Source organism: Palaemon carinicauda, chromosome 11, assembly GCF_036898095.1.
Source record: "Palaemon carinicauda isolate YSFRI2023 chromosome 11, ASM3689809v2, whole genome shotgun sequence".
Lineage (NCBI taxonomy): Eukaryota > Metazoa > Arthropoda > Malacostraca > Decapoda > Palaemonidae > Palaemon > Palaemon carinicauda.
In genome coordinates, this window is record NC_090735.1 from 142,854,722 (window position 1) to 142,867,922 (window position 13,201).

The 13,201-nt window shown below is 38.8% G+C and overlaps 1 protein-coding gene across 1 annotated transcript in view; it reads right to left on the bottom strand.

The window, feature by feature from the left end:
* LOC137650256 (proline-rich protein 36) overlaps positions 1-13,201 on the bottom strand; it is a 54,973-nt gene that overhangs the window by 10,029 nt on the left and 31,743 nt on the right. Inside the window, exons 8-10 of the mRNA XM_068383553.1 lie at positions 10,654-10,820; positions 9,132-9,385; positions 2,218-2,423 (exon numbers count right to left, since the gene is read on the bottom strand). Of these exons, the coding sequence (XP_068239654.1) occupies positions 2,218-2,423; positions 9,132-9,385; positions 10,654-10,820 (627 nt within the window). The remainder of the gene's footprint in view (positions 1-2,217; positions 2,424-9,131; positions 9,386-10,653; positions 10,821-13,201) is intronic.

Below are 13,201 nucleotides of genomic sequence, written 5' to 3' on the forward strand. Positions count from 1 at the left end.
TCTGAAAAAGAAAGTCTAGCTACATTAAGACAAGTTCCAGTGAAAATCTGACAAATAAGTGAACTTGTAACCTCATCCAAAAATCAATGCTTGGATATGCATTGCAACTGACCAATGGAGTATGGGAAGCAACAACAAGGTTCAAGAAACCCAGAAAATTAATGACCTTTCTTGATGTCTACATTTATGGCTCATCTTTATACAAATTCTGTATAGTACTGTGACAGTAAATTGTGATTTTAAGCATTAGAGTAAAAAGAAATTGTCATTGCAATTTTCAATACTGTACTAATTTTGAAATTTGCCAATTGCTACTGTAGAAAATAAATTTATGGTCTAAACTCTTTTTGATATACAATAACAATTCCCGCAAAAAAAAAAAAAGTGAAATTTCAAAGTAATTTTAGAATAACTTTTTCTAACATTTACCTCTCCAATTATGAAGCATTTTTTGTCAATGTGTCGAGATCACCATTTAGGCTATATAATAATTAAGTGTCATTCATTTCTAGTGGAGTGATATATTATTTCACTTTTCTTAAGTTTCCTAAAAAAAATATCTTCACAGTTACATAATTAAATTCATCTTTTCCCTGTTTAGCTTCTTTAATGGTAAGCAAAGTGAATTGAAAGAGGATAATTTTAGTAAAAACAAGTAAAGGAAGAATGAAATGATATCCCTAACGCTGGAATCACATAGGAAGGAATATAAAATGAGAATCGCGAGACCCGAAACATCTTGTGAATGAAAACAAAAGTAGTAACAAAGATCTTTACCGACAGTGTCACACAAGAAGTAACGACACATCAGAAACGGGAAACATGTGTCTACATGTCTGCCAAAGGTGATCCTGTTCACTATTTGTGTCGTGTTTCAGGCAAAGCTGTGTAATCTATTAGGAGTCATAAAATTTCATAATGATTACAAAAAACAAATACATTGTGATTAACCAACAGTTCTTTTTTGTTCATTTCTTTAAATAATATAAAATTTAAATAAGCCTATGCTATACAATGTAAAGAAATACATTGTGTTCAAAATGCTGTTGTATGTATGTATTTTTATTTCCTTAATTATGAATAGAATTTTATTTTGATGTTATTGAATGTTTTGGCAATAATATTTTGTGTGTGAGTGTGTGTGTTTCTTGTTACCACTTCTGTTACTAATAAGTTTTAAAACTAATTTCAAGCTTTCTTGAGCCAAAATTAATTTTTCTTCTGCTGATATTGGTTTTTTCCAATTACAATTATTCAGATAGCAAATGTGGAAGCACCAGTGACTTTAATTCATCAAAAGTCTTGTATGACATTCTTAAATGATTAGATTTTTTTTCCTCTATATTTCATCATTGAACAGGTTTTTATGAAATTGTCCTTTTCTATTCCTTGATCAAAAATGCTCATGGCATAACAGGTGCTTTCCTTTTTCCTTTGCATCATCATCCTTGGAATACATCTATAAACTAACAAATGTAAACACGGCCTACGCCTATGTGACAGGGTGAAGTGTGGCATGGGGCGTTTCGCATTTTGGCATTTCCTTTCGCGTCACTTCCTATGTGATTCCGGCCTTACTTCCTATGTGATTCCGGCCTTAGGCAAATCTTTACTGCTTCCGACATGCACGAAGGTTGTTTATATAAAATTTTTATTTATATGTACAATATTGTAAGCGGCTTTTATAACAGGTATGGTATTGTAACATGTACAGTATTGTATGCAGTTTCTTTTAAGTACTAAATGTTAAATAAACTCAATGCCAAAAGAAAAAAAACCTCCTCATAAATATGTAGATTTAATAACTTTGTATATGATTGAAGGACTTTAACTACCAGAAGTATTCACAGGGTTTCCATGACTTTCATTTATTATACAGGGGTACTAGATAATTATTAATAGTATTTTTTATTTTTATTTTGATCCCTGTTTCATTTTACTGCATCTCTTATTGTTCTTCATAGATCAGATAATAAGAAGGGCTAAACATTTATGTTAAAATTCCAGTGGGTAATAAGTCATGTATTTTTGGGTCTGTTTGGAAATATTTCCCTGCATAAATTTAATTCAACTCCGTAACATCACATCATTACCCATGTACTTTGCCAACAGCAAGTCTCATATTAAATCTAGGTGAGAAGAAAAAAATAAGTGGCTGTTCATTGACAATACCAGTAATGGAAACTCTAATATTGGTCACACAGTATTTATAATTACCTTAGCATACATTTCTTCAAGGGCTCGTTGTGTAGGTCGTTCAGCAGCAGGAGGAACACTGCGTGGAGGAGAATGAGGAGGCTGTGGAGAAGGTGCCGAATATAGACTATTATCACCCTGTGGAAGTGGTGGTAAAGGAGATCGAGTACCTCTCTTTTCTGCTCCAGGGCTTCCCATGACAGTACTTGCAGCGCTACTTGAAGATGCTGCAACAATTAAAGAAGAGTCGATTAAGTATGGATATGCAGTTTATAACTGTTGAACACAGTATAGCGAAGGAAGAATACATAGGGTAAAGAGATGAAAACAGATTGAAGCACTCTGCACTACAGGCAGCAACTACCATACGTATATATAACTTGCCCTCAAAAAAAATTATATACACTATTTGTGACCATTACAAGGCAGGCTTCCATATAAAGGTTCATTGAACTTTGCTTTCTACAGTATTTACTTATAAAGCAAAACAACCTTTGGTATATTTTTATGTACATTATTGTATCTACTGCAGAATTTTACATACATTTACAAAAATAAGCAGTTGACAATGATACAATCTTGGATGGCAATTTAATAATACTGTAGCCCACTTTCCTAGCATCATAAAAACTTGTTTTTACAATAGCCATGGAGCACAATTGATACTCATGCCATGAATATACATTAAATACTAGCAAATTACTTCTAGTTTATTATTAACATACCAAATTGAACAATATTAATACTCGGTTACAAAAATCTATTACTTCCTGAATTAGAGGGTCTTAGTTTTTACCTTCATTCATCCAAAGTCATCATTGACACTTCTTCCACGTGTTGCTACATAGAAAAAGATTTATTCACAAACCAAAATAACATCGACTAACTCTTTAAATTCAAGGCCACTAAGGCCTTGTGTGAAAAAGGGGATAATCCAAATTCCTATTTAAAAAAAAAAATGCAGCTACAAAAATATAAAAGTTGGAAAAAATATATCTTGTACAGTAACTGATTTACAGTTCCATACATACCAACCCTTATATCTTTTCAGTATCTATTTAAGAGGGCAAAGTAATAATTTGCACTGGGGTAAAACGTAATGTAAGCAATAATAAAATACTTTATATAACTAGGAAAAAGTGAAATAATGTCATTATAGATACTGTCTCGACACGAAAATGAAAAACTAAAGGAAAAATCCTAAAAAATGAGAATTTTGGAAGCAAGAAACAGAAAGAGATAATTCAATGGATTCTCAAAATCCCCTAGCAAGGACAGGGACAGAACTAACTCCAAAATACATAGGTAAAGTATTCCTTATAACTTGCACTAGTAAAATGCAAATTTGCAAAGATAAAAATGTGCATGAATAAAAAAAAGGAAATGAAAAATTGTAGTGAAAAGAATAATCGCAGGAATAAATGGAAACGAAAAATATATAGTGAAAAGAATAATCAGGAGAATAAATAGATAAGAATGAAAAAAATATAACAAAAAGAATAATGGGGGTAATCCTAACTGAACAATGAAGGAAAGATGTTCAATATGACATGTCACACTAAATTATGAGTAAATGAAAACCCATAGGGTGTCTGATCATGCATAGTGGGACCACACAATCTTGAATGGTAAGAATTTTGAGATGCACTGAACGGAAGTGAGGTAATCCATAATACATGAAGTTGAACTGGACAAAAATAGTTTAACCAGATCATCTGGCATTTGTAACATTTGCTGCTGTAGAATGGTTTTACCGTGTTAAGCTTTACTTTGGTAGATTTACAAAGATATGAATCATGTGCTCTACCAAGAAATATGAAACAATATCAAAATATTTTTGTTGGAGCATGAGTACAGAAACAATATGTTTGTTGTTTGTATGGATACAAATTTTCTGAATATAACATACATGACAAATTTGGAAGTAATTTGTATTTTTCCTAACAGTACAAACCTATAGCTATTTATATGGGTATTACTTTTGGATAAGCTGAAAGGACAAGCCATAAGAGTTAAGTGAGGGTTAACTACCCATTTCGTTAGTTAGTGGGGGTTAGGGGGTAGCTAGCTACTCCTCTCACTCACACACCTGTGACTGTGATAGGACTCTGAAGGGAGACAGGGTTGGCGGCCAAGTTTGTATAATAGCTACAGGTTTGTATCGTTAGGAAAAATACAAATTACTGTACTTCCAAATTTGTCATTTGTTCTGTAACTGAAATACAAACCAATGCTATTTATAGGGGTTGACTCACCCATAAGGGGGGTGGATGTCCCTGCCAATCTGGCTTTTTGGCCTTGCCCAGAGAATCCTTATTATTTATGTTATTACACAAATAAGGAAACCCTAACACCTCGCTAAACCTTGCTAACCATGGTCTGGGGCCTACACAAGCTGTGTGTCGAGTTACAAGCAATGTGACTCATGGTAAAAGTTATTCTGAGTCTGTAGGAATTAATCGAGGTGACCAAGACATTCCTAATGCCACCTCGCCATGGTATGGGGACGTAACAGTATTGAAACAAGTACTAGGTTACACAAGACAGCAATGGTTTACCTGCAGTGGTTGAGGCCAGCGTGTGTAGAGGACCCACAATGCTGATTTCCCCAAGAGAGGGGAGGATGAAGATGGGAAAAGATCCAGTCATTCCTTTTCATTCACTCAGACTAAAACTGGGTAACAAATGCCCTCAACCTTATGCTAGTTGTCCAATAAGGAGCTTGAGGTACTAAACCAGCTGTTGTGCAGTCACAGGGCCGCTAGAGAACGTATCGAGTCTCCTGTGGGTCATGTCTTGCAGGTAATGGGTGGTGGAAGTAATTTGACATTTCAACATGCCCGCTTGCATAACCTGCGTCACAGAGTAGTTTTAAGGTCAGGGATGTAGCTATGTCCCTAACATTGTGCACTCTGGGTTGACGTGTTGGAGGAGGATCTGGATTCAGAGCATGGTCAATGACCCTGCGAATCCAAGTAGAAATGGTGCTTTTTGTGAACTTCCTCTTATTTCTACCCGTGTTGACGAAGAGTGAAGGCACTCGGGATCGAGCTGCTGCTGTTCTCTTGAGGTAGTGCCTCAAACTTCTTATTGGGCATAGTAACAGATGTTCTGGATCGTCGGTTACAAAGCATTGACTTGTTATCCGGAAGGAATCAAATCTATGATCCGAAACTCCCTGGATTCTGAGTCTTGGCAATAAACTCCGGAACGAAGCTGAAGCTCACCTCTCCCCATCCCTTTGAATGGGCAATGTCATACGTTTGGCTGAAGCCAAAGCGAGTAGGAACACCGTCTTCCATGTGAGGTGGCGAACTGTTGCCTGCCGTAATGGTTCGTAGAAAGGTCTCTTTAGGGACTGAAGGACCCGAACTACGTTCCAAGGAGGAGGTCTCCCTTCCGACTGAGGACAGGTAAGTTCATAACTCTGTATGAGGAGGGAAAGTTCTAGCGATGAGGAAATGTCGACTCCTTTCAGTTTAAAGGCGAGACTCAAGGCCGAGCGATTGCCTTTTACCGCTGAAACCGAGAGGCGCATTTCTTCCCGCAAATACACAAGAATAGTGGCATCAAATGGAGAGATACCCCTTCCACGACACCAACCACAGAAGACGTTCCACTTCGCCTGGTAGACTGAGGCTGACGATTTTTGCAAATATCCAGACATCCTCTTCGCCACCTGTTGCAAAAATCCTCTCTGAGTGAGGAGATGCTGGATAGTCTCCAGGCGTGAAGATGTAGCGAAGCTACTGCTTTGCGGTAAATGTTGACATGTGGTTGTCTGAGTAGATCGTGTCGTGGAAGAAGAGGAAGGTGCCTCGGAAGCTCCATCAGGAGCAGCAAAAGGTCTTGGAACCACTCTGTGTGATGCCATAGTGGAGCTATGAGGGTCATTGAGAGATTGACCAATGTTTTGGCCTTGTTGAGTACTCTTCTCCTCAGACAGAATGGTGGAAAGGCGTAAATGTTAAAGTTGTCTCACTGTTGTTGGAACATAACTTGCCAGAGAGCCTTGGGGTCTCGGACTGGGGAGCAGTACTGTGGGAGCCTGAAGTTCAGGGCCACTGCAAACAGGTCCGCAGTCGGAGAAACCCACAAAGTCAGGACTTTGTTGGCAACTAGATGATCCAAAGACCATTCGGAACCTACTATCTGAGTTGCTCTGCTCAGATTGTCAGCAAGCAAATTCCTCTTGCTGGGTTTGAAGCGAACTAATAGCTAGACTGAGTGGACTTCTGCCCATCTCAATATCTCTACTGCTAGATGGGATAGGGGCTGCGAAAAAGTACTTCCTTGCTTGTTGATGTAAGCCACTACTGTAGAGTTGTCGCTCATCACCAGCACTGAGTGACCCGCTAGGAACTGATGGAAATTTTGAAGAGCCAGGTAGATGGCCAACATCCCTAAGAGATTTATGTGAAGGTACTTTTCAAATTCTGACCAAAGGCCTGAGGTCGTGTGGTGCAGCACGTGGGGTCCCCACCCTTCTTTTGATGTGTTGGAAAACAGCATCAAGTCAGGTGGAAGTACAAGAAGATCGACACCCTTCAGTAGATTCTCGTCTGTCAACCACCATCCGAGGTCCATCCATTCCTTTGGTCCATGAGGATCATCATGTCCAGGGAATCGAAGGCCTGATTTCAATTGGATTTCAGTCGCCATTGGGGGGATCATATCCTTAGGCGGCCATTGAGAAATAGACGGGCCAGAAATGATAGGTGTCCGAGGAGACATAGCCACCTCTGTTCTGGGAGTTCTCGTCTGAGAAAAGGTCTCGCGACCTTCCTCAGCCTCACTACCCTGTTGTCTGATGGGAAGGCTTTGTGCAGGTTGGTGTCTATAATCATGCCCATGTATACCAGTCAATTAGTGGGAAGCAGGGATGACTTCTGGAGGTTTACCATAATCCTCAGATCTTGGCAAAGCCTCAGAAGTTTGTCTTGGTGTTGAAGAAGGGTTGCCACTGAGTCTGCCAGGATCAGCCAGTCGTCTAGATAAGGTACGAGACAGATGCCGAGCCTGTTGGCCCAAGGTGACACAAGGGTGAACATTCTTGTGAAACCTCAGGTGCTGTGGAAAGACCGAAGCACAGCACCTTGAACTGGTATATCTTGTTGTCTATATTGAATCTTAAATACTTCCTTGAAGATGGATGGATTGGGATCTGAAAGTATGTGTCCTTTAGATCCAGAATCTACACAGTGCCCTGTGGTCTTACCTCTTGTTTGACTGTGTCTGCCGCCTCCATGCTGAACGAAGTCTGTTCGACAAACTTGTTCAGAGCTGAGAGGTCGATGACTAGTCTCCAGCCTTCAGATGCCTTTTTCACAAGATATGAGTCAACTGAAGAAGCCTAGGGATCCGTCGAGGACCTGCTGGATAGCGCCGTTCTCCAATATGGTCCGGACTTCGCCCCGAAGGGCCTGACACTAGATTCTCGGTCAGTGGAGGGAGAGATGAAATGAACAGCAATGCCCTGAACGAATCACAGAGACCGTCCAGGGTTCGTCCCTGAGATGCATCCACCTGATCTAGCAGCTTTGTAGGCATCCCCCTACTAGGGAAAAAGCAGGTGGATCGTTTATCCTAGCGTTTGCGGCCGTGGGCGCCACCTCTCGGTTGTTTTCCTCTAAGGGAGGATTTAGAGCGTTTCCGGTCCTTGACAGGAAAGGGGTTCTTAGACACCACTTTTTCCTTCGCTGTCATTTTGCTGGTCGAAGATTTAGGTTGGCTGGTTTTCGGAGGAGCTTGTGGTATATAGGGCTGGGATGTCAGGGCCCTATGAAGAAAGGAGTCTTGGTGAGACTACCTCTACACCTCCGCAGTCTGCTCAACGTCTTTAGGCTTGAATAAAGAGGAACCCTCCAGAGAAGAGTTCCCGAGCCTTGTGATCTTGACATTAGGGACCTGTTGATGGAATCTCTCGGCAACCGCGTCCCTGCATTTCAAGATGGTGTTGGACCACAAGTCCACCACCAGAAACTCAATGATACAGGTACCCGAGAGAAAGAAGGTCTCCATCGCCTTCCTGGTACTGTCTTTGGAAAAATCCTCAGTTCGTACCAGGATTCCCACAGATCCAAGCAAATGATCCAGCCACAAAGTAGTCTGCATGGTGTACTTTGCCACCTTCTCTTGGTTTGGGACCTCTGAGGCCAGGCCTCTTCACAAGGGGAAGCAGCCCCATCTCTCGAGGACCGAGGTTGTCTGGGCTTTAATTGGCCTATGCTACTACTCGACAGTTCCCTGGAGGAAACCGTTCAAGCAGGAGCTTCGGAAGAAGGTCAGGAAGTGGAAGAAGAAGCCTGGGCTTTCTTCTGCTTCGAAGTTTCCATGAAGGTACCGCAGATGCGGCCCTCAGGACCAGAGCAGGTATGCATGGCCGGCAGGAAGGACGCGCACACACAATCACAGAAAGAAAAAGTAAAAAAAATTCAGATTAATGGCAGTCCAAAACAATGGGGAGGAGAAAGAGCAGCAACAACCTTTCTCCATCTGAGCCAAAAGAAAAGTAAAGCACAGTCACAGGTGTGTGAATGAGAGGGGTAGCTAGCTACCCCTAAACCTCCGCCCCTTTACTAGTGGAATTAGTTAACCCTCACTAAATTTTAATGACTCGTCCTTTCAGCTTCAAAAGTAATACCCTTATAAATAGCGTTGGTTGGGTTGTATTCCAGTTACGGAACAATTGTGAATTCCTAAATGACGAGAATTCACAACTACCCTAAGCATTAAAAAAATTTAATTACCTTGTAAATGTAATTTGCCTCATAAAGATATATATAAAACTAAAATACTGTACTGTTTATCATTCGACTGTAAATATTTATCTATACAAATCCATATTACAGTATTTGACATTCTGAATATCATGAAATGAACTTTTATGTACATATTGCCATGGACCCACAATTTGAATGCCTCGAATAACATACCTTGCCTGGAATGTACAACATGACGCAGGCTATCTACACTCGGTGGGGCTGGTGGAGGTTGAGATCCACCTCTTGCAGAGAGTGGTGATGGAGTTGATGGCGCATGGGGAGGACTAGGCATTTGAGGTGGGGGTGGTGGAGGTGTTGATCTGGGCTCTATCTGTGCATAAGTTTCGCTGCCAACTCCTCTTGTGCCCTCATAAATGCACGCATACATTTCATCAGCCGAATCATCAGAGACAGTCATGTAGTATCTGTATATATGATGAAATTAAAAATACAATTAGGTCTTGTATACCAAAATTTTCATGAGGAAAAATTACACAAAATACTTCAGTTGAAACATGAAAAATATAAAATAATGGGTATACCAAATTAGGATAAAAAAAAAGTTTAACCATACCACTGAATGGTATCTTAGGATTAAAATTTTTCATGAGAAAATTATGGGAGCAAGAGTAAGTAAAATGACCATGAACAACTTGTTGGGAAGAGACAAAAGGTGAGCAAATGAAGAGCAAAAGCAAAAAGCAATGTACTGTAGTTGGGGTTGAAGGGAAGCTACAAGGAAGTACCACAGGGTGTGCTTTATGCAGTAAGCCTTACACAGGAATCTATTATGGAACTGTGTGTTCTGGAAGCATTCATATATATATATACTGTACCTCACTTTTCATGACTACTTTCCCTACCCTCCTAGCTGATCAATTCCTTGTTAATTAAACAAACCTATGCATCAGTCTAATAAGTCAAGAAATGTAACTCGGTGATCTAGTTCAACTACAAAGTTATGAAGGTTGCTGAAGTAAAAAGTAAGATAAAAAAAAAAAAAAAAATTCAAAATTAACTGACCATAAGGACAGGAAAAAAAATATTTAAGTCGTTCATTCTATCAACAATATTTAATGAGTTTTTAAACGTATTAATGGCCAATAATGGCAATATCTTTCCACAGGTTTATAACTGATACATTCCAAATCCCCAAATTTCCTTCTTGGAAATTTCATGAATAAAACCTTTACATTATACCATTATACACTACTGTAAAACTATTTTGAATGCTAAATGATGCAATGAGTCCAGCCAAATAAAAGATGAAATATCAGAGTAGAAAACCAGTTTCCAAACAGTCAATTCTATGAAGTTTGTGAATTACACAGATCCCCTAGTAATGTAAGTCATTCCAGTAATAAACAAAAAAAAGTCATAGAAAAGTAAAGCTTGCTCAGTTTTACTTTACTCAAAACACACCGCCATATTAGTTCTCAATCTGGAAGATTAGTCAAGAGTTGAACCCAATAGTTTGCGATTTATGCAATTATCATTTAACTGGTAAAAGAATGAAGAACAACAAAGCAAAACTAAATTGCCATGCCTGTACATAATGCACCAAATACTACTAAATGACGAGGCAATTTAAATTTTATATCCATTCTATTAAAAATATCTTATCCACTAGGTACAGGTGCTAGTCCCTTAAAATGAGAGTAATACATAGGCTATGAAACACTGCCATAATTACCCTTCTCCTTCCATTGGCTGAGTTGCTTGTGAAGACTGACTGGCAGCAGTACTTGCTGTTTGAGCTTTCAAGGCAGCTAAAGGTTCCCGAACGCTTATGCTTGTATAGCCTCGAGAATCTTGAGAATCACCACTAAAGTTTTGCTGTTGGGGTAACTCAATCCCTGCCTGCAAAGAGTCCATACAATAATGAAAATAAAATCTACAAACATGGCTACCGTTATCTACTGTATGAGAGATACCACAAAATGATATGACAATTTTTTTTAACATGAGGTCTTGAGGGAGCACAAAGAAATAGTAAGAAAAAAAGTAAATTATGTTCAAGTTTTTACCTAATAACACATCAAGGAGCAACAAAAATGGATATCTGTACAGCATCTCAATACCCACACAATTGATAAAAGTAATGAATATCTATTTTTTAAATGTGTGTTATGTATATGGAAAAAAGGGGCTGCTACTAAAATTCTTGACAATATATTTACTGTAAAAAAGAAACAGCTTTGGGATCTTGATCAGAAGTGAAAATTAATAACGAACTTTCTTCCAATAGAAAACCTTTTTAAAAACAGAAACTACTGTACAATTCCACAAAAAAACTATATGTACTACAAAAAATACTCGAAGACAAGAATATCTCCATAGAGTTTATAATTGGCCTAAAAAGGAATAAATCTAACCCTAAAAGAAACCCATTCTGGTACAACCCAGGAATGTAAGTGCTAAGCTTCCTTTAAATCAGCACATTTTGGTATAGACTTAATAGTTCCTCCTATACTTAAACTAGATGGCTCTGTCACTGACTGTTCAAAGAAATACGCAACAGTTTTGGCTGTGCTTGACAGTCAGCAAAGCAATAAGATACTCGATCTTCCTGATTACTGTTTTCTGGAAGCTAAACTAATTAGTTTAGCTTTTAAGTCCCATGAAATTATAACTCTTTAGATGGACCTTTTATATCTCCCATATTAACTAAAGTTTTTGAACAACTTTTATGCTGAAGGTAATAATCTGTTCCCTAATTTGGAATTTGGCTTTAGCAAAGACCTCGGAGCATGTGATGCCCTTCTTACAATCTTCAATGTTGTACGAAAATCCCTTGATTGAGGACTGAAACTTAACTTTGTATGATTGGCCTTGATATTGAATAAGTCTCTCTTCATAGTCTATACTGTATATGGCATATCTATTTTAAAGTTGTAACTGGTCTGATGATATTTCATACTTTTTATTCATTATTTCTCATACATATTTTAATTATTTCCTATTTCCTTTTCTTGGTGGGCTATTTTCCCTGTCGAGCCTCTGGGCTTGTAACATCATGCTTTTCCAACTAGAGTTGTAGCTTAGCTAGTAATATTAACAACAATAATAATAATAAACGGGGGAGAGGGCGATCAGAAACACAACTGCGCCCGATCAATACTTCAATGTTGATGTACTACAATACTATATACAGTATATTTCTTCCCAAAGTGTAATAGTACTACAGTAGTTGTTTGAGTCCTAATGCGAGGAGGGCCCTTGAACTAGGAAAGAATGTACTGGGATCCATTCGCCTAGCATAATTTTCTTAGTACTACACTGTCTCTCGTTAAGAATGTTGTGTGCGTTTGGTGATCTTGCGAGTGTGTAGGGTTCTTGAGCTTGGAAGCTGGTGTATGGGAATCTAGTGCATAGGAATCCAGTGCATGGTACAATCATGGTAAGTAGCCATACGGATTAGTGTGCGGGTAACCAGCTTGTGGTACATTCTGGGATTGTATCCATGGGGTTTCATTTGCGAAGCACTCTAGTGAAGTCTTCAGGTATGTCTAGCGAGTGCTGGCAATGGTAGAACTCTTTTAAGTTTCTAGCCTTACTAGAAGGTGAATGTACAGTCCCAGAATAGGGTGAGCATAGAGGTGACAATGCTCTTCAGCAGGAGCGTGCATGTTGCTCTAGAATCACTCGTAGGTGTGCAAACAAAGGTGTGTAATGAGTTGGGTGGGGGAAGGCTCACGCAAAGATGAGTAAGCAGGAGTCAGATAAGTGCAGCTCAGCATGGGAAGATCTTCCTCATTTCAGCATTGAGAAGGAAAATCCTGGAGCGCGCTCATGGGAATGCGCATCATTGGCTGTTTCCAGCTTTTGCCAGAATCTTAGCCCAACCCCTAATAAAGGATGAAGGTTTGTATTCGTGTTAGAACAAAAATGAATAATTGCTCTACTCCTCTTTATACGTCAATTAAGCTTGAGTTCTAGCAAATATGCAGTTCTTTATGTATACTATACATTTTTTTCACTCAATTTAAAATTTGAAGAAAACTTGACTAAGTCAGAAATTTACCTATCTCTACAAAGGGAAGGGTTCCCTCTACTCTAAGATAACAAGTTCTTACTGTAATCAAATGAGGTACCCATACCAAAATACCCTAAATAGCAATACAAGAACTAAACAATCTTGGTACAATACATACCTCTTCATTTTGCTACACAAAGAAAAAAAGCAGTAATAAATACAAATGCAATAAACACGAGTTCATAATTAGTCTGACATATTAAGT